Below are 21,546 nucleotides of genomic sequence, written 5' to 3'. Positions count from 1 at the left end.
TAGCCTTTAATTCCTTGAGAAATCAAGAATTTATCAACTTCTGTCTTAAAGACACTCAACGTCCCTGCCTCCATCGCCCTCTGTGGCAATGAATTCCACAGACCCACTACTCTCTGGCTGAAGAAATTTCTCCTCATCTCTGTTCTAAAGTGACTCCCTTTTATTCTAAGGCTGTGCCCCCGGGTCCTAGTCTCCCCTGTTAATGGAAACAACTTCCCTACATCCACCCAATCTAAGCCATTCATTATCTTGTAAGTTTCTATTAGATCTCCCCTCAACCTCCTAAACTCCAATGGATATAATCCCAGGATCCTCAGACGTTCATCGTATGTTAGGCCTACCATTCCTGGGATCATCCGTGTGAATCTCCGCTGGACCCGCTCCAGTGCCAGTATGTCCTTCCTGAGGTGTGGGGCCCAAAATTGCTCACAGTATTCTAAATGGGGCCTAACTAATGCTTTATAAAGCTTCAGAAGTACATCCCTGCTTTTATATTCCAAGCCTCTTGAGATGAATGACAACATTGCATTTGCTTTCTTAATTACGGACTCAACCTGCAGGTTTACCTTTAGAGAATCCTGGACTAGGACTCCCAAGTCCCTTTGCACTTCAGCATTATGAATTTTGTCACCGTTTAGAAAATAGTCCATGCCTCTATTCTTTTTTCCAAAGTGCAAGACCTCGCACTTGCCCACGTTGAATTTCATCAGCCATTTCTTGGACCACTCTCCTAAACTGTCTAAATCTTTCTGCAGCCTCCCCACCTCCTCCATACTACCTGCCCCTCCACCTATCTTTGTATCATCGGCAAACTTAGCCAGAATGCCCCCAGTCCCGTCATCTGGATCGTTAATATATAAAGAGAACAGCTGTGGCCCCAACACTGAACCCTGCGGGACACCACTCGTCACCGGTTGCCATTCCGAAAAAGAACCTTTTATCCCAACTCTCTGCCTTCTGCCTGACAGCCAATCGTCAATCCATGTTAGTACCTTGCCTCGAATACCATGGGCCCTTATTTTACTCAGCAGTCTCCCGTGAGGCACCTTATCAAAGGCCTTTTGGAAGTCAAGATAGAATCTTTGCATCCACCTAGCGGTCGGGGCACCATGTACTCTGGGCCGGCGTGATTCTCTGATCCTCTGGGCCGGGAATCATGTGGCTGAGAATCACTCCAGGTCTTGGCAAGAATGGCCCTGAATGGTGGACCTTGCAGTGAGCCAACAGGCTTGCTCTTAGGGGGTTGCCCCCAAAGACAATCCAAGGCCACCCTTCGCCCCCTCCCACAATGTAAGACCCCCCCCCCCCCGCACCAAGCCACCCTAAATAAAGAGCTTAAAGGGATTTTCCCCCCCCCCCCCCCCCGACACCCTAAATAAAGGGATGCCCCTCGAGACTCCCCTAAATATAGAAACCTGCGTCAGCCAACCCCCCCAGAAAAGATACCCTGCCTGGAAGCTAGAGAGCAGTCCAGATAGGCAGTGAAAAAATTTTACTATTGTAATACTCAACTGGGCAATACACATGCTGGCTCAGACACTGGAAGCACCACGTGTCAATTCCTGGAAAGAGAAATCAGGCAGCTGTGTTTAAATCCCAAGGGCTGGATTCTCCATTTCTGAGACTGTGTTGACGCCGGGGCAGAATTCGTGGACTTTCACGACGACAAATCGGTGCCGAACCTGGATCGATTCAGTAACTGCAGAGGGGCTAGCACGTGAAACACAATCGATTCCAATGAAAAACTGTGCCGGATTCGCCGGGTCTGTGATTGACACTCAGGAGGCTGATAAGCTGAAGCTGCATATATACACTGCACTCCCCACACACACCATCCCAGCCAACAAGATGGCATGGCAGTGCTGGAGCATGCCCATCCCGCTGGTGGGTCAGCTGGGGCCAACGGGCACCTAGGCAGACGTCCTGGGGGGACACCCATATGACCTGTGGCCCTACGTTCACAGTGGGCTGTTAGCGGCGTATGCAGCTGCATGGCTGCCTTGCTGGCAGCGGCAATGGTGTTCCATACCCGTCCATCACGACCCCTCAGCCTACCTCCTGGCTACTCCCCACTACTGGCCCTGGCAGAAGCTCCCCTCCCCCAGCCAGCGGCACAACTGTCACAAAACTATGGCGATGTTGGACATTCCGTAGCCCCTCAGCAGCCGCCACGCTGGTTTCACAATTGTTAAAAGCATAAGTGAACCGCGCAGTCGGGAACACGGCCTTCGGAGGCCCCGGAGAATACCTGGCCCGGGGTGGTGTGTGTGTGTATGTGTAGAGGGCGGGGTGAGTTAAAGGAGGGGGTTTGAAATTAGATAGAAGTTAACCAGTTTTATTTGCTACCTATTTCATTAGTTACTGTTGATAATAAGTTAATTGTGTTCTTCAGGTATTTTAAAAATTAACTGTGTTGAGACTCCGGTTCAAGTGGGGCTGGAATTGGCCACGCACTAGCCTAGGGTGTCGTAACAATTGTCACGGCCTTCAATCCAGTGGCAATATTGAAGCATCTAGACAGATTCGAAGCTTCACAATAATAAGAGCAAAATGCTGTGTTTGCTACAAATCTGAAATCTTAGTGCAACAATCATTGACAATTGCTTACATGAAATTTCCGATGCTGCAGATCTTTCAGTACCAACAAAAAAACATACAGGCTGTTTGGTGCAGTGCTCTTGAGGAGCAGAAATAGAGCAAAGAAATGTTATATTCTCTGGGTGTATTTTGAGAACAGCTTATGTTCTGAAGCAACCGGCTTTGTAAATATCAACAATTGCAGGTGCAATAACCCTCATTCAACTTGGTCTCGCCTTATGACCACGGTATCTACACCCAGACATATCAGAGGAGAACTGTCCTCATTGCCTTTGCTTTACAAGGCAGCCTGTACAGAATTGTGTTGTCAGATGCACAATGGAAGGCACGTTACACTTCGATCAAAGTTAGGTCTTCCTGAAGACCAGGTGCGCGATTCCCCGCTCCCGCGCCGGTTGGGAGAATCGCCTGGGTCGCCAAATTTTCCTGCGACGCCGGTCCGACGCCCTCCCGTGATTCTCCCAAGCGGCGAGAACGGCTCCGTCGAGTTCCGCAGGCCGGAGAATCGCCCGAAACACCCAAAATGGCGATTCTCCAGCACCCCTGCTATTCTCAGGCCCGGATGGGCCGAACGGCCAGCCCAAAACGGTGGGTTTCCCCCGGCGCCGTCCACACCTGGTCACTACCGGCGGGAACAACGTGGGAACGCTGGGGGGGGCAGCCTGGGGGGCGGGGGGGGGGGGGGCACGTCCTGCACCCGGGGGGGGGGGGGGGGGGGAGGGCGTCCTGCACCGGGGGGGGCCTCAAATGGGGTGTGGCCCGCGATTGGTGCCCACCGATCATCGGGCCGTCCTCTCTGAAGGAGGACCTCCTTTCTTCCGCAGCCCCGCAAGATCCGTCTGACATCTTCTTGCGGGGCGGACTCGGAGAGGACGGCAACCACGCATGCGTGGGTGACGCCAATTATGTGCCGCCGGCCGCGTCATGTATGCGGCGGCGCCTTTACGCGGCGCCAAGGCCTGGCGCATGTAAATGACGCGGCGCCGCACCCAGCCCATTATCGGGCCCTGAATCGGTCGGGATAGGGGCCGTTTCACGCCGTCGTGAACCTCGACGGCGCGAACACTCTGCCTCCATTTCGGAGAACCCCGCCCCAGGTTTTCATCAATCTGTTGTAGGATCCACGTCATGTTCCACCTTGCAGGTAAATCAATCAAGTGATAGCTGCTATGTTTATTAGGGGCATAAGCCTTATCACTTTATTTAGGAGTGAGGCTTCAGCTGGATAGCACCCATAAATATTTACTGGGTAACAGGTCCTTCTAATTGGGAAAACATCAGATGTGGCACCCATTGAGCATCACTGCTTTTTCTGAAGGCAATGGTTTGTCCTCTTGTTCAGGCAGCATGTGACTATAGAATTACCTTTTTTAGGAAACTAATAATGCTTTCATTGTGTAATATTTCATGGTGTCCACATTATTTAAAAGGAAGAAACACTCGTTGAAGAGTAGCTCTTGAGGAGGAAATGGCTGACACCTGTATCCATATTTGCTAACTCCACTGAGAAATCCTCTGATAGCAAAGGAGGTGATAACCGCGATGTTCTTCATTCACAAAGCTTTTTGGAAGGCAAGAAGAGAAAGAAGTGTCTTGAAAAAGCATGAGAAATCAACTACTGCTGGAGTGGATGGGGGTTGATATCAGGGATGGCTTCCAAGAGTTGAAACACCAAGCAGATATTGCATTTTGCCTCAGAAACCTCAAAACATTTTCCAGTATAGCGTTTGCTCCATGGAGCACATGAGAATTAATCATTCCAAAATGTGTACACATGGCGCTCTGTGATCAGCTTCCTGAAGGAAGAGGAATGCTTGCTATTTAAGGATCACTAAATCATCTTGTGCCTAGCTCGAAGCTGGTTTACCGCCCAAGTTGTATTCTATTCTCAGACAAGGTCGACATGGACCTGTTGAAAGTGTGCAAGAGTATGCTTCTGGTTGGCAATGCGTCATGAGGAAAAACATCATCACCCTCACCTACAAGCAGAAAGGAGTGGGGGAAAATCCAAAATTGGCAGTCAAATTGCTTAAAGTGGACTACAACGTTCTGTTAAGGGTCATTGCCATTTGGGTCAAGTTTGCTCTGGAGTCTATGTCTACTGTAGTCAGGCCTGCACTGTACCTGATAGATCTCGGAGATTTAGTCGCCTGTGTGCAGGACAGGGCTGGGCAGTTGGTTAAGCAGTTTGAACCACGAGAAGGCCCTTTCAAGAATATTGCACACCTATATAATGGATGTGCTTTCCAAAATGGCGTTTAGCAGAAAATCCACAATTCGATCCTACTGCTCTGCACAAGCATCAACAGTGCAGTTTGGATTAACAAATTGGACTCAAAACTCTCTGATCAAGTCGAGCAGGACTGTCTTCTCTTTCCTGTCTTATTTGTGCTGTATTGAACCTTCTGCCAATCCATCAGGAAAGGTGCATAAGAGTGGTGACAATGTTTTCATATGGATGGCGAACATGCAGTTTGATGCAGCCATACATGAAAGGTGGCCATCAGAATGAGGACACTGTTGGATACGTTTTTTTTCTCACCCTTTAATCTCAAGTTATACGTCCCTGCATAAACGGTCCATTTTTGATGATCTGGCATCGCAGAAGATGGCTCAGGTAACCGCTACGGCACAGGAATGGGAAATGGGCCAGATCTACACCATGTAGTGCAACACAATTGGAAGCTCTCTGGTCAAAGCCTTCCTATATGTGGACAACATCACTGTTTTTTGCTCAGATCCACAGTTGTTTTGCAGACTGATGAGCACCTGCAAACAGTTCAAGTTGGTCAAGGTAAATCAGCAAGTGCAACACAAAGCAGAATTCTCCGCTCCCCCACTGAAATCGGGAGTCCCAATTGGGCGATGAATCCTACTTCGGCCCAAAAACGGGAACGGCGTCAGGCAGCATGCCCATCCCCAGTCTCCGGTCCTGCCCCGCGCCGGCGGGAACCTGCAAACAGCTCATATGCATTCATTTGAATGCGATTAGCGGGCTGGTAGCCCGAATCTCCACTCCCCCCCCCCCCCCCCCCCCCCCCCCCCAAGTTATGCTTCACCCCTCCCAGCCGAGAGTCACACGGGTGTGATGTTGGCCCAGGTGCCACGCATTATCAGAAATATATCCTGCGCCCGAAGGCGATTGGACTCCTTCTTCAGTTGCACTTGTAGGTGCTGGAATGTTTCTGACAGTCCCTCCTGTAAATTTGGATTCTGAATCTACACCTGCACCAGTGATGGGATACATTTTTCAGAGGTACGACATCTGTCTTGGGGGCAGCTGTTGCCTTGATTCTGGCAGATTCCACTCGGACGCTCCCTCAGGAATCCCTGCCTCCACCTGACGTGTGCTGCAGCATGTGTGTGGTACTCAGACGGTGACCCAGGAGCCTGACCACTAACATGTCCAACTGAGGTGATGGTCTCTGCGATGGTGGATGGTCCTGGTGAAAGCAGTTCAGTGTGGTTGGTGTCACTGAAGCCATCTTTCGCTTCAGCTGGAGATCAAAAATGTATCGCATCCACAGGGAACAACGATGTACAAAATTTTAGATAAAGGGGGATAGAGCATATACTATATTGCCTCTATCCAGATGAGTATTGTTGAGTACGGCTGCGTCTAACTGTGTTTGCCCACGGAACGCAAACAACAAGTATCACAATACGCTGAGGTTTGACCTTTTCCTGGCCTGGTCGCATTGCTATGAACCATGCTGTGCCATCCCTGATGGAAAGGTTTCTTCAGAAAAACATCTTTGATCACAAAATCTTCAGGCAGTGGTTGAGGCAACATCCTCAAAGCCCTATAGGGAAAGGAGATGGTGGATCCTGTCAGCCGGTTCCCTGAGCAGAGTGTTGAGGTCATACTGCAGAATGCCTCATTGCCTTAATTTTCAAACAAACAGCAAGACGATGAGAATCTGATTCTTCCTGCACGCCTGAAGTCTCAGCACATCTGCACTCGAGATGGCTGTGGTGATGGAGACTTTCGGCCACCTCTTGAAATGTGGTCTTCGCAAAGCAGATCTGGAAAGAGATGCAGTGATTTTTGCCCAGGTTCTTCCTGAGCAGCACCGTAATGAAAGGGCTTTGGGTCCTGTCGTCTGTTCCTAGGGGTGCACACTGGGATACGCATCAGCTGCTGATGGAGGATCATCAATTCACTAAAAGATGCACTTTGGTCTGGCAGAAACTTGCTGATCTTCCAGTGCAAAGAGCTGTTGACAAACCAAGGGTTTCAGAATGATGCACTCCAAGGTCAATGACTATGTACTGAGGAATGCACTAAAGCTTGGGATAGTCACTGCAAAGGCTCAATGGGGCAAGACCACTGTCTAGGGCCCTCCTGCCATGGTATACCGGTGGTTGAAATCATGGGAGCTCTTCGGGCTGTATTCAGTGGGGAATGCTGCTTTAACAGATCATTTTTTTAAATTCATCGCAGATCCTTTTAATCTCTCAAATTAGTTGGCTACTGTCTTGAAGCAATCGTCCTTGAGCATACCTTTGTCCCAGTTTGGATTTCCTCCCCTTTTCTCCAGGTTTCGAGTCCAAGGTATCCTGTTTCTTCGCTGTGAATGACTTGAATCACCATCTTACAGACATGGAGTGATTTCTAATTGACCCCGTTTTCTGCATTTCTGTTCTAACGTTTGATTTTCCCAGGTGTGCAAAATTGTAAAAGCTCACATGCAATGAACATTGCTTTTAAAATTATTCTTGAGCATTTTCCAAGTACGTAACTGCAGTCGAGGAGCTTCAGCCACTGGCCACATGCATCAAGAAGTCATGAATGCACTGCCTGGGGGCAGCACGGTGACGCAGTGAGTAGCACTGCTGCCTCACTTGCCGAGGTCCCAGGTTTGATCCCGGCTCTGGGTCACTGTAAATGTGGAGTTTGTACATTCTCCCCATGTTTGTGTGGGTTTCGCCCCCACAACCCAAAGATGTGCAGGGCAGGTGGATTGACCATGCTAAATTGCCCCTTGGAAAAAAAATGAATTGGGTACTCTTTAAAAAAAAAAAAAAAAAAAAAAAATGTTTTTAAATGAATGCACTGCCAGCAAGTTTCCATCCATTGATTCCATTGGAAAGATAATTGCAGGCTGTACGTCAGCAGCATGTGAGTGAAAAGTCCGCCTCCTGGGTTCACAGTAGTCAACTGAAGTGAGACAACTGAATACTTTGGATCTTGTGCATGGTGTCCTGGAGTTTGTGTGTGTGTATATTATGCTTTCCTGTAGATGGCACTGTTTGCCTGTTTTAGCTGCTGAATTTGATAAAATACAATGGCACCCAAACAAGAAATTTCATTTGTGAACAAATGACTGAACTGTTGGCCAGTGACTGCTACAGAGTCAACTGAGTAACCTTGCTGTGCTGAAAAAAAACAAAGTGCAAATGTTCACTTTCATCCATTTATTTAGCTTTATTCACTTTCCCCGATGAACTGCATTTGTAAAAATGTGGCTTTTGTAATCAAGAGCATTCAACATTTATGATTATATTAACTTCTGTTTGGCATCAGTAATGACATTTAATTTAGATTTTCTCAAAACATTTAGGGAAGAAACACGTAATTATTGTTCCATTGTCTCAGAGTGGTTTTTATACTAATGCATTTTCAGTAATGAAAGCCTAAGAAAATTAAGTAACTACATATTAGAAAATGTTTTTAAAATGTCAGCTATATTTTGAGTATTAGTAGTTGTATCCTGGCGAGACTCATTCCCCCGCAGAGCATTTTCTAAACCTTCAATGTCTCAGTAAGACAAGTTATTTGATGTGGCAAAATTGGCAAACGTCATGGGTCAGTTTGGGGGAGAAAGGACTGCGATGGGGAAGATGCAAACAATATTTGTCCTGTAAACTATTAAGTCATTCCTTTCATTTGCACTTCAATTCCAAACAGAAAGCTTTAAAGTGTTCTGCCTTTCTCACAGGAAGCTCCCAGCTGGTTACTGCAACAGCTGTTCTTGCAGTAAGCAATCAGAGCTCAGTACACCATTTTCGCGTTTTGAATTTGAGTGTCAGTAAGCCCAGTAAATGCTCACTGTAAACAGCTGTCACAGTAACCGGATGGAAACTTTTTTCACCCTTTGGTGGGCTGAAAGCTAACGACTCCTGATTTGAAAAAAAACAATGAATGCCACAACTAGCAGGCAGCGTTGTTCGATGGGGTTACAAGTGCAGCTCTACAATGCTGCTATTTCTTTGCTTATTTAGAATATGCAAATGATACAGCACAACAGGCGGTCATTCGGCCCATCATATCTGTGCAGATCACATTGTGCACAGCAGAAGCTCTATTACTTTCTCCCCCTGTCCCCCAAAGAGCCACATAATTCACATATGGTTTCATTGATAACAATAACCCTCTGGTACATTGTCACAAAGGCTGTTCTTCACACAAAATGCTAATTGGTGGGTATTGCCAGACAGATTTGTCTTCAGCTCTCTGAGGTGGGACTTGTGCCTAAAAGAGGGCTGACACACTGTTTCCAGCCAATTAACACTCCTCGGAAACCCACCATCCTCTCTTCGGAAACCCACCATCCAAAACGTCATGCTCCTGAAGACGCTGTCCGTTTGTTAACGAGCTCAGTGCTATTACATTTCCAGATCTCTGCTGAAATGCCCTCTGGGCCAGGCACTTTGCCTTGTTTGGTTTATTTGATTAACTTTATCATTTCTTCACTGGAAGAAGGAAGTGACCAGCCTTCTTTCTCCGGCAACTGCTCAATTTGATGCAGAGACTCTGCTGAGATATGGTAAGCTCAACAAAGTGCTTACTCCTCCTTTCTGTTACAGTTGCCTGATCGGTGATTTGTTCTTTCATTTTCATCAGCTGTTGGGATAAGAGCAAAGGCTGTAATGGGTGTGCCATATACAGTCTTCATGTTGTAAAAACATAAATCTGCCTCTCGGATGATGCAGATCATCAGCTTTTGTGTTCCACCAGTCCAGGAGTCAAAAGTTTTATTTTTGAGAGCTAATTGCTGATTTTCAAAACAACAAACAAGTTAGCAGCAAAAGTTTTTTTTTTAAAATTAACTGACACATTCGCACACACAAAAAGCCATCACCGTAAACATGCCTTCTGCGGATTGATGAAGCCAAAACTAATGCATTTTCATTGCAATTGCACAAAGCTGGAAGAGTTCCCTAATTTCAGTCCTGAAAGGACTTGTTAAGAATTGGGGGAAATCAAGATTAAAAAATGAAATTGGAATAAAAGAAAAAGGGGAATTGATAAGGGCAGCTGTCTGAAGGGGCGTTTGGATATGTGAATTCGCATACCAGTTAGAAAAGCAATTGTTTACCAATGTGAAAGAGGAAAACAATGGGATGTAGAAGAGGTAACTTCAAAGTGGCGGGAAGAACGAATTGGCACGTGAATGCTAAAAGCCGGGTTGGCGAGACCGCAGCCTGTATTCAACAGAACTTAGTACGAAAAATTAGCCCCCACAAGACTCTCAACATTACTGGCTCCCTCGCCAACTGATTTGCCGCTAACAAGGGGGAGCAGCTTTTAAGCATTCCCTCACCACTCACACCCAGTCAACACACAAGCATGACAGTGCCCAGACCTGCTCCTCGCTTTGGCGATGCCAACGTAGAGGCTTCTCAATGCTGTGGATGAGAGTTGGGGCACCCTGTTCCCCTGAAGAAATCGGAGGAGGGAGGACCAGCAATGTCGCCTGGGAGGTAGTGGCAGCAGCTGTCAGTGCAGGCAGCATGACCAGGAGGACCGCCGGAAGACGACAGGAGAAGACCAGCGAGCTGCATGGGTAACTTACCACCTCCTGGCATCTGTTCTGCCTGCTACCCCTCAAATTCCCAAACCCCAGCCTAATCCACGAGCTGACACCTTGCACACTCCCCACATCCGATCTTGAAGTTTGTCCCTCAGAATCACCTGGCACCCACCGGCACAATCTTTTCATGTCCAGGTGAGATGTCCACACATGTCACCTGCTTTAGACCCCCTGACTCATCAAGAGAAAGTAGCCCATAATAAATGGGAAAGGGCAAGGCGGGGGGGGGGGGGGGGGGGAGTACCAGAGATCCTGGTCTGGTCCTCACCCCAATTGAGGCGGTGGTTGAGAGTGAGGATTCACTGCACCTTCATCCAATTGTCCTGTCTCAAGTGAGTTGTCACGTCACGTCAGAGAAAATAATCCTTCCCTCTCACTGACCCATGTCCTCTGTGTTGTGGGGCATCGCAGCTATCACCGGCACCTTCCACCAGTGCAGAGAGAGACTCCTTGGTCGATGACATTAGTGGACAGGCTATTGGGGAACAATTTGGTGAGCACCACACAGCTGCTGATGCACATCAGGTGGAGGCAGGAACACCCAAGGGAGACAGCAGTCGGAGGTTTGCCGGATCCCAGAATCCCAGCTGGGTCCCAGCTGGATGCCGAGCCTCTGGACAAGGTTCCCCCTAATAGGACTGACGGGGGACATTCAGGAGGGGGTGTCAATGGCATTCCAGTGACTGCAAGACCAATTGGAGGAGTCCCAGAGGCTTCAAGCACAGGAGGTGGTGCCAGTAATGCGTGGCACCGAGGCCAACACTGCTAGGATAGCACGCAGTGGAAAACCTTGAGCATGATGTCTGGTGGTGTCCAAGGCATGACTTAACCATATCTGAGGGCCTTGATATCATGTCCAAGTCACCGAGGGTGTGTCCAAGGCGCAGGTGGACATTGCCGAGGCACTGCAGGTGGACAAAGGCCACCAAGCAAAGGCACCAAACAAGTATGGGGCCTTCTGATGGCATTTTCCAGTCGCGCCGCCAAACACATCTGCCCTGACCAGGCACAGAAATTCCTGGCCTGAGCCTCCACAGTTCTCTGGGATAGAGAAATCCAAAGATTCACCACACTTTGAAGAAATTCCTCACACCTTAGTCCCAAATTGCCTGTTGCTTATTCTGAAGCTGCGTGCTCTGGTTCTAGAAGTCCCAGCCAAGGACAACAACCTTCCTGCATCTACCCAGTAAGAATTGTATACATTTCAATGAGATCACCTCTCATTCTCAGTAGTTTATTTACAGTTATTATTTGACAAGACCAGGCCATAAACTCTTTTGAGACGTCCAGTCAGAATTACCAAATACAATAGACCTGTTCCCCGCAAGCCAGTCTCAAATGTCATCTCATAGGACAATCCCACCAACCCTGAATTCAATTTGGTGAACTTCTTTGCACTCCCTCCAATGGAAAGTATATCATTACTTGGATAACTGTACATACTGTTAGAGTCCTTCATTTTGATTTTCCTTTGTTCCCATTTCTTTTATTTTAATTTTATTATTTTTTATTTGCGGATTCATGAACGGAATGTGTCTTTTAGCAATGAACTTAAGCTGAGGAAGCCTGCTAGTCAGGACAGTATGTTCTGGTATTTGTTTTTTGGAGAGGACATCACAGACTCCTCAGAGCCGACAGAATCTTAAGAACCAACTTTGAAAGAAGTTGGTTCACTTGGCTGGTTGGCAACCTGTGGCTGACAACAGTCAGTGATTAGTTCCTGCGTGATGCTTCTGAGAGCTGGGCAGAAGTGATTATACCTTGACAGAAGAAGAAACTCTCCTCTCTGCTGAAATAAAGGGCTGTTTTCTTGTTTGAAAACCAGTGAGTGACTGGCACATCTTTTTTTTAATTTAGAGTACCCAATTCACTTTTTCCAATTAAGGGGCAATTTAGCATGGCCAATCCACCGACCCTGAACATCTTTCTGCTGTGGGGGCGAAACCCACATAAACACGGAGAGAATGTGCAAACTCTACACCGACAGTCACCCAGGGCGGGGTCGAACCTGGGACCTCGGCGCCGTGATGCAGCAGTGCTAACCACTGCGCTGCTCCGTGACTGGCACACCTTTATATATTTGAAAAGATCTTGAATCTACAGAGAAAGTAGGCAGCCTTGCCAGAGAAAACCATCCCAAGCCTAGAAGGAAGAAGTATCAAAACACGAAAACTTGAACTCCTGAGAGACTTTAACTAGAAGCAACCTGGTGCATCGTAGATCCTTTATCCTTTCATGTTAACATTCATTTTCTTCTCTCTCTGCCATGCTTTTCTGTGCCTTTGTGTCTGTCAGTGTGTGTGAAGTGGGGCGAATTGGGAAAGAGGTATTAGGTAGGCAGTTATGTTTTTTGTCAGTTTGATTACTGTTAAATAATAAAAAGGTTATTTGTGTTAAATTTACAAACCTGGTGACTGCAGCTTATTGGGCTCAGCCAAGGTCCTTGTGTATTTATAAATAACATCTAATTTCACTTGTGTTGTGACTCCGGGTCAAGTGGCACTGGAATTGACCACGCACTAGCCCAGGGTGTCAGAACTGCGCTACTCCAGCTGCAGTCTCACCAAGGCTCTGTACATTTGCAGCAAGCCATCTTTACTCCTGTATTCAAATCCTCTTTCAATGAAGGCCTACATACGATTTGCATTCTCCATTGCTTGCTGTTCCTGCATGTTAGCTTTCAGTGATGAAGAAGAGTCATATCGGACTCAAAATATTAACTGTTTCTCTCTCCACCGGTACGAACAGACCTGCTGAGTATTTCCAGCACTTTCTGTTTTTGTTTACCCCAAATACTAGCTTTTAGTATTTATAAGGGCTGTTTAGCACAGGGCTAAATCGCTGGCTTTGAAAGCAGACCAACGCAGGCCAGCAGCACGGTTCAATTCCCGTAACAGCCTCCCCGAACAGGCGCCGGAATGTGGCGACTAGGGGCTTTTCACAGTAACTTCATTTGAAGTCTACTTGTGACAATAAGCGATTTTCATTTCATTTCATTACTATCCATGTCAGATTTTGTGCTCTGATGCGCATTGTGCGTGAATGGTAAGGGGAGTGAAAACTATCACGAGAGACCCAAATCGCATACGTTGGCAGAAGTCCCATTATGATTATCATCACTCCCGCCAGTGACGTAATTGGATTCCCGATGTTCAACGTCAGGAACCCATTAGAATAAATTTAAATCTAGAGACTTCCGGTGATGTCATGTAAGCGGAGTCGTGTGTGGAGAAGCTCTTACCCGAAGTTTTGATTTTTCAATTTTTATAGCCTAATCCCAGGGGTGATTTTTGTATAAATTGGTGTTGGAAGATTTGAGAGAGGGGTGTGATGTCTAAGGCCCAGAAGAAAAACGGCGGAAAGAAGGGGGCGACTGAAAATCCGTCATCAAGTGAGTCAGTGTCTCAGGTGGGAAAAAAGATGGCGGGGAAGGAGCACAAGGTAGCTCCGTTCCCCTCACGGCGGATTCTTCGATCGAACTGATGTCCAGTGAATTTGAAAGGCTGTTCACCAAGCATATGGCGGTTATGCGAAGGGAAATGATGGTTGTGATGAAAACATGGATGGAGGAGGCAATGGCTCCGGTAAGGGGGGCTGTGTCGAAGAATGCGGCCAAGATAAGAGAGCAAGGAGATAAGTCGAAAGGGTTGGAGGAGGCTTTGTCGCAGCGCAGCGACCAGATCACTTTGATGGGTGAGGAGCTGCGGAGGGTGGCGGAGGTGAATAAAGGGCTCAGAGCTAAGGTGGAGGACCTGGAGAACAGGTCAAGGAGGCAAAATCTTCAGATCGTGGGTCTGCTGGAGCGGGTGGAGGGTCCCAGCCAACCGAATACTTAGCAAAGATGCTGGTGGAGTTGATGGGGAGGGAGAAGAACCCTCCTGATACGAGCTGGACAGGACACATCGGTCGCTAAGACCGAAGCCGAAAGCGAATGAGCCGCCAAGAGCAGTTATACTTCGCTTCCACAAGTATCGTACCAAGGAAAAGGTCCTAAACACTGCGAAGCAACGGCGAGAGGTGCTGGTATACAAATTTACCAAGATTTGATGATGGATTTGGCGAAAAAGCTTTCGGACAGGTGAAGGGGGTCACTCTGCAACAAAGGCTTGCGCTTTGGAGTGGTCTGTCCTGCGAAGTTGAGGGTGACGCACAACTGGAAGGATCTCTATTTCGGAATGGTGGAGGTGGCTGAGGAGTTTGTGAAGACCGAAGGATTGGGACTGAAATGAGAGATGGGACTGTGAGTTGGAAAGCTGACCTGGACTGAGGGGAAGGGGCTTAGTCTTTGTTTTTCGTTTATGGTATTTTACATTTCTGTACTGAGTGGCAGGAACGTACGGGTCTTGTGGTTGGTTGAATGTGTGAGGGTAGTCTAGCTGTGGTTAAGAGTTTGTTACAAGTATTTTGGGTTTGGGGGATATGTGCCCTAGCTTTGGTGGGGGTGGTTTGGGGGATGGTTGTTGGTGGGATTTTTTTTGTTTCTGGAATTGGGCTATGAAAGAGGTATTGGGAGGGGGGGGGTTTCGGGTAGGAGCCCCGCACTAGCACGCAGAGTTTGATGAGTGAACGGGATTGTGGTGGGGGAGGGACCGCGGCTGTCGAAGTGTGTTTGAGCAGGTTCCCGTGGGCCAGGAAGGCGTAAATGGGGAGGGGCGGAAGGAAAGTGATACTGGGTGAGGGGTAGATATGGGGAAGTAATTGGGAGATTTTGAGGGGGTGGTGTTCGGTAACAAAAAGATGGGGCGTGTTAGGCCTGCGAGGCAGGACCTGGAGCTTTGATGATGGTCGATAAGAAGAGCAGGGGGGTGGTTGAGAGACCCCAGTCAGAATAGCAATGTGGAACATGAGGGGGTTCGGGGGACCGGTGAAGAGCTTGAAAGTTTTCACTCATTTGAAGAGCTTAAAGGTTCATGTAGTGATGCTGCAGGAGACTCATCTGAGGGTGAAAGATCAGGTGAGGCTTAGGAAGGGCTGGGTGAGTCAGGTATTTCACTCGGGGTTTGACAGTAGGGCTCGGGGTGTGGCGATAATGGTAGGCAAGAGGGTACGGCTTCAGATGGAGATGGTGGTGGCAGCAGGGGAGCAGATACATAATAGTGACTGGTGCGCTGGAGAGTAGGTTGGTGGCATTAGTGAGCGCATATGGTCCCAACTGGGATAATGCAGGGTTTGCAAAGAAGGTGATGAGTGCTATCCCGGATCAGGATAACTATGAACTGATAGTAGGAGATTGGATCATGGTGCTGTCCCATCTGGGAAGGCAAAAGCGTTGGCTGGGCTTATGCGGGAGCTAGGAGGGTAGATCCATGGCGGTTCCTCCATCCAGAGGTACGAGAGTATTCTTTTTTTCTCCCCAGTGCACAAGGTGTACTCAAGAATTGACTTTGTCACGGTGGGAAAAACACTATTGACTGGGATTTAAAGATCTGAGTACTCAGCAATTGTGATTTCAGATCATGTCCCGCACTGGATGGATGTGGTACTGGAAAAGGGGGTAGTTCAGAGGCCGGGGTGGAGAATGGATGTGAGGTTTCTAGCAGACCAGAGCTGTGAGAATATTAGGAAGGTGATCGAGGAGTATGTACTGTTTAATTGTACGGGGGAGATTTCACAATCGGTGGTCTGGGAGGCGTTGAAGTGGGGGGTGATTTTGTTGAAGGCTAAGGTAGACCGGGTAGAGAGCGAAGAACGTCAAAGACTGATCGAGGAGATTTTGGAAATAGATGGGAAGTTTGCTGAGGGCATGGACCCGGGTCTCCTGGTTAAGAGGAAAGCGCGGTTTGATCAGCTGTCTATGAGGAAAGCGGTACATCAGCTAAGAAAGGTGAAAGGGGCTGTATATGAGTATAGGGAGAAGGCAGGACGCATGTTGGCTGGCCAACTTCAAAGGAGGCAGCAGAGAGGGTGATAGTTCAAATACAGAAAAACGTAGGGAAGTTGGTGGTGGCTCTGGAGCAGATTAATGAAGTATTTGAAGAATTTTATAGAGACCTATATAGGTCAGAGTCTCTAGAGGAGGAACGGGAGATGAGTGATTTCTTGGATGGGTTTGAGGACCCGAGGTTGGGAGAGGAGGATAAGGCGGGCTTGGAGGAGCTGGTGAGGGTGCAAGAGGTGAAGGAGGCCATTGAGAGGATGCAGGCAGGGAAGGTGGCGAGGTCCGACAGGTTCCCAGCCAAATTCTATAAGAAATTTAAAGACAAGCTGGCTCCACGGATGGTGGGCATATTCGAGGACGTGACGGACAGGGGTATCTTGCCACAAACGATGGGGCATGCTTCCATCTTGTTAGTACCAAAGAAAGATGAGGACCAGGTGGAGTGTGGGTTGTATAGACGCGTTTCACTGCTGAATGTAGATGCCAAAATTTTGGCAAAGGTACAAGCGTTAATGCTGGAATGGTGTCCCCGAAGGTGATTGGAGTGGACCAGGCGGGGTTCGTTAAGGGAAGGCAGTTGTTTTTGACGTGAGAAGGTTGCTGAATGTGGTCCTCTCTCCAGCAGAGGGAAGGGAGACTGAAGTGGTGGTGGCTCTGGATACAGAGGAGGCATTCGATCGGTTAGAATGAGTTATCTGATGACAGTAGTGGAGAGATTTGGGATCAGGCCAAAGTTTTGGGGCTGTATAAGGAACCAAAAGCAAGTGTGCGTACAAATAATTCAAACTCTGGGTACTTTGCATTGTGTCGGGGTATGAGTCAGGGGTGCCCTATGTCCCCCTTCTGTTTGCATTGCTCTATGGAGCTCGGGGTTCTGGAAGGGGATAGTAAGCTGGGGTAGAACATAGTGTGTCCCTGTATGCAGGTGATCTGCCCCTATATGTCTCCGAGCTGAAGGGATCGATGGGGGATATAATGAAGCTGCTTCAGAGGTTTGGGAAGTTCTCTGGGTGCAAGTTAACCTAGGGACAAAGTGAGGTTTTCATGGTCTCCCCACTGGGAGTGGGAACGGGGGTGGGAGGGTTGCCATTCCGCTTGGTGACATCTCACTTCAAGTATCTGGGGGTGCAGGTGGCTTGGGACTGGGCAGGGTTCCGGAAATTTAATTTTATCAGTTTGGAGGACAGGATGACTGCTGATTTGGCAAGGTGGGACAATCTCCCTTTGTCATTGGCAGGCCGGGTACAGGCTGTCAAAATGAATGTGTTGCCGCGGTTCCTGTTTCTGTTCCAATGTCTGCCGGTCTTTCTACCTAAATCGTTCTTCAGGGGGATGGATATGTTGATCTCCTTGTTCATTTCGGGGGGGTTCCCAGAATTAAAAACGGGATATGACAGAGGGGAAGGTGAAAGGGGGGACTAGGCCTCTCGAACTTGCTTTACTATTATTGGGCAGCAAATGCTGAGAACATGAGAGGATGGTGTAAGGGGGGGTGGGGGGGGGGGGAGGCTCTGTAGGTACTAATGGAGGTAGGCTCTTTTTGCAGTGGTGGGGGGGGGGGGGGGGGGGGGCGGATCGAGGTTGTGGGCATTCGCAACGGCACCGCTCCCGATGGCCCCAGGAAAGTATTCGAGGAGTCAGGTGGTGGTGGCCACGCTGAGGATTTGGAGACAGTTTAGGCTGCACTTTAAAATGGGGGATGCTGATTAGGGAGAATCATGGGTTTGGGCCAGGAAGGATAGATGCAAGGTATGGGAGGAGAAGGATGTCAGTGAAATGAAGGATTTGTTCCTTGGGGGACGATTTGCGAGTCTACAAGAGTTGGGATTGACACACAGAGAGGGGTTTAGGTACATGCAGGTATGGGACTTTGCAAGGAAAGTGTTCCTGACCTTCCCGGTAGCGCCGGCTCCTTCGTTATTGGAGGAAGTGTTGCCAGTGGGGGGCTGGAGAAGGGAGTCATCTCGGCGATTTATGGGAGGATCCTGCAGGAGAATGGGGTGCCCATGGAGGGAGTTAAGGTGAAATGGGAAGAAGAGCTGGGGATCGTGCGTGAAGAGGGACTGTGGTGTGAGGTGCTGCGGAGGGTGAATGCCTTGACTTGTGCGAGGTTGGGGCTGATGCAGCTGAAGGTAGTATATAGGGCACACCTCACTAAATCAAGGATGAGCCGGCTGTTCGAGGGGGTAGAGGATACCTGTGAGTGATGTGGGAGGGGCCCTGCAAATCATATTCACATGTTTTGATCCTGTCCGAAACTAGAGCATTTTTGGACGTCGGTATTCAGGACAATCTACATGTGGATGTGAACCCCGGACCCCTAGAAGCCGTATTTGGGGTATCGGGCCAGCTCGAGCTGCAGGTATGCGTGGGGGCAGATGTCTTGGCCTTCGCCTTGTGGTGGTGGATTTACTGGAGTTTTTGACCCTAGAGAAGGTAAAGTTCGAACTGGGGGGGGGTGAAGGAGGGGTTCTATAATTATTGGGATTTGTTTATTATGCATTTTCAGGAATTGTTATCGTTGACTGTTGAGGGTCTTGTTCGTTTGTTTGTTTACGGGTTGCTTGGGGCTGTTTGGGTGTTGTATTGTGAAAATGTTGAAAATTTGTTGAATAAAAATACTTTATAAAAAAAAAAAGAAAAAATCAGGCCATCTGATAATCCTCCCCACATTATATTATTGCCCTCACACTGAGGTGAATTGTGACTGGCCCCCCTGGCAGCCAGACCTGCTAGAGGAGCTCAGGTGAGTGTATCACTTGGGGGAGAGAGAGGGTCATGCTGGGCAGTGCCTGCCGCAGTGGTGGTGGGAATGTAATCTGATTTCACTTTTTTGTATCAAGGCAGCCTTTAAAAAGGGTATCCCTATCTTAGCCCCACAATTGTTCGGTCGTGGTACCCACCCCTTCCAATTTAGTTTCCCAAATTTGGAGCAATGAGGTGGAGATATTCAACACTGCTTTTACCACCTGCTGCGACACCTTGCAGAAAAATGAAAAAATCCACCCAAAGTGAATTATGCACCATATGTTGTCTCCAACTTCATAAAAAACGTGTTTTATTTACATGGAACAACAGAAATAACATGCGGCAAAACCAATGAATCTGGGACAATGCAGCACGCAGCCTCCCATAAGATTCAAGGATCCCAGTTTGAAAACGATGCTATGTATAAGTTCAGATGATTTACGAGGGCCGAGTTATTTTTGTTTTGACTGTTGGGACATAGACGATTGGTGACTCATTGGCTGGCTAGCAGTCCGACTGTGCAACTTAGCAGACATGAAGCACACTTATGACTGGAAGTGAAGGATAGGTTGGTCATCTCCCATATTGCCTCAATTAATTGAATCTAAAAGAAGTCCTGCCCGTGTTCTGTCACGGATCTTGCCTATCTTGTGAGAAAGTCCATGTGGGAACAGCTCTTGGTAAGTTGTTGGCCTCTCTGCAACTCAAACCCTGATTGCAATGTAGTGAAAGGGTAAGCTAAAAATAGCAGCTGCAGAATTCCTTGCTTTCCTTGTGGGCATAAAACGAAAAACATGAAAATTATATGGCAGAACCTTTGGTCTGTCAAAGCTTGTCGCTCGGGTTCTAATAAGAAGAATGGTATTTTGGGGGAGGTACCGAGGTGCCTGCTTCTTCCTGTGGAATCAGCGCACACAACATGAATGATGAATTAATGTTTTCACGAAAGGTGGTGAAAATTTAAGAATTGAGAATCTGTGTATGTCTCTAGTATTTTTGCATTGAGAATCAATGAATTAGCTGTTGATATTTGATTTGACCAAGCGATTTATAACTCCTTCCGATAAAATGCTCAGTGAATTCTGGGTGCATAACTAGCAGCAGCTACCGCTCTCAGTAGTACTGCCAGCAATGGGGAACTGTCAGCCTGTGATTCGTGGGCTTCATTGCATGGAAGGCTTGATGCTAGCAGGTTAACTGCCTGATCCTCCTCCATACAAGCGACAGAGGGTCCCACTGGTTATCCAACTTGCATGTGTTGCAGGAGAGGGGGATGGTGGGTTGGGAGGGTGGGTGGGACCTGCGCCACTAAAACTAAATCCTAGCCCACATTTCAGATCGATGACCATTCATCAGAACTTAGTTTTGCGTTTATATTTTGCCTGAGTAAAGAATATCTGCTATTGTAACAGACAACACCAACAACAAACACTAATTTTAGAACGAGACTTGGTGAGAGCAAGCAACCAAACAACTTACAATGGAGTTTTTGTTCATTTTTTTACGGGATGTGGGCTTCACTGGCATTTGTTTCCCATCCCTAATTTCCCTTAAGAAGTTGGTGAGCAGCCTTGAACCAGTGATGTTCATGTGCTATTGGGGAGAGAGTTCCAGGATTTTGGCCCAGCGACAGTGAAGGAACAGTGATATATTTCCAAGTCAGGGTGGTGAGTGACCTGAAGTGGAACCTCCAGGTGGTTGGGTTCCCAGGTATCTGCTGCCCTTGTCCTTCTAGATGGTAGTGGTCGTGGGTTTGGAGCCCAGGGCTGAAGGAGCCCAGATGAGTACCTGCAGTGCATCTTGTGGATGGTGTACACTGTTGCTACCGTGCGTCAATGATGGAAGGAGTGACTGCTTGTTGAAGAGGTGCCAATCAAGTAGGCTGCTTTGCCCTGGATGGTGTCAAGCTTCTTTGAGTGTTGTTGGAGTTGCATTGATCCAGGCAAGTAGAGTATTCCATTACACTCCTGTCTTGTGCTTTGTAGATGGAGTCAGGAGGTGAGTTACTCGCCACAGGATTCCTAGCCTTTGACCTGCTCTTGTAGCCACAGTATTAATATGGCTAGTCCAGTTCAGTTTGTGGTCAATGGTAACCCCCAGGATGTTGATAGTGAAGGATTCAGTGATGGTAATGCCATTGAATGTCATGGGGTGATTGTTTGATTCTCCCTTATTGGAGATTCCCTGGCACTTGTGTGGTGCGAATGTTGCTTGCCATTTGTCAGCCCAGGCCTGGATATTGTCTAGGTCTTGCCACATTTGACGTGGACAGCTTCAGAGTCTGAGCAGTAGCGAATGGTGCTGAACATAATAATCATATTTTATTGTCACAAGTAGGCTTACATTAACACTGCAATGAAGTTACTGTGAAAAATGCCTAGTCACCACATTCCGGCTCCTGTTCGGGTAAGCTGGTACGGGAATTGAACCCGCTCTGCTGGCCTTTTTTGCATCACAAACCAGCTGTCTAGCTCACTGAGCTAAACCAACCATTGTGCAGTCATC

At 48.0% G+C, this 21,546-nt stretch overlaps 1 protein-coding gene across 14 annotated transcripts in view; it reads left to right on the top strand.

Moving 5' to 3' along the window:
- LOC140410565 (CYFIP-related Rac1 interactor A) overlaps positions 1–21,546 on the top strand; it is a 380,318-nt gene that overhangs the window by 259,993 nt on the left and 98,779 nt on the right. Inside the window, exon 1 of one of the 14 annotated variants that reach the window (XM_072498813.1) lies at positions 19,554–19,721. The exons of 12 other annotated variants lie outside the window; for them this stretch is intronic. In XM_072498813.1, coding sequence (XP_072354914.1) covers positions 19,704–19,721 — 18 coding nt within the window. In that variant the 5' untranslated portion in view covers positions 19,554–19,703. Of the gene's footprint in view, positions 1–19,553; positions 19,722–21,546 lie in introns of those variants that run through there. One more of the 14 variants, XM_072498821.1, reaches the window with a different exon arrangement.

The sequence above is a fragment of the Scyliorhinus torazame genome, chromosome 4 (genome assembly GCF_047496885.1).
Source record: "Scyliorhinus torazame isolate Kashiwa2021f chromosome 4, sScyTor2.1, whole genome shotgun sequence".
In the NCBI taxonomy this organism is placed as follows: Eukaryota; Metazoa; Chordata; class Chondrichthyes; order Carcharhiniformes; family Scyliorhinidae; genus Scyliorhinus; species Scyliorhinus torazame.
Note: the sequence above shows the minus strand (reverse complement) of the source record. Positions and strands in the feature narration are given on the sequence as shown.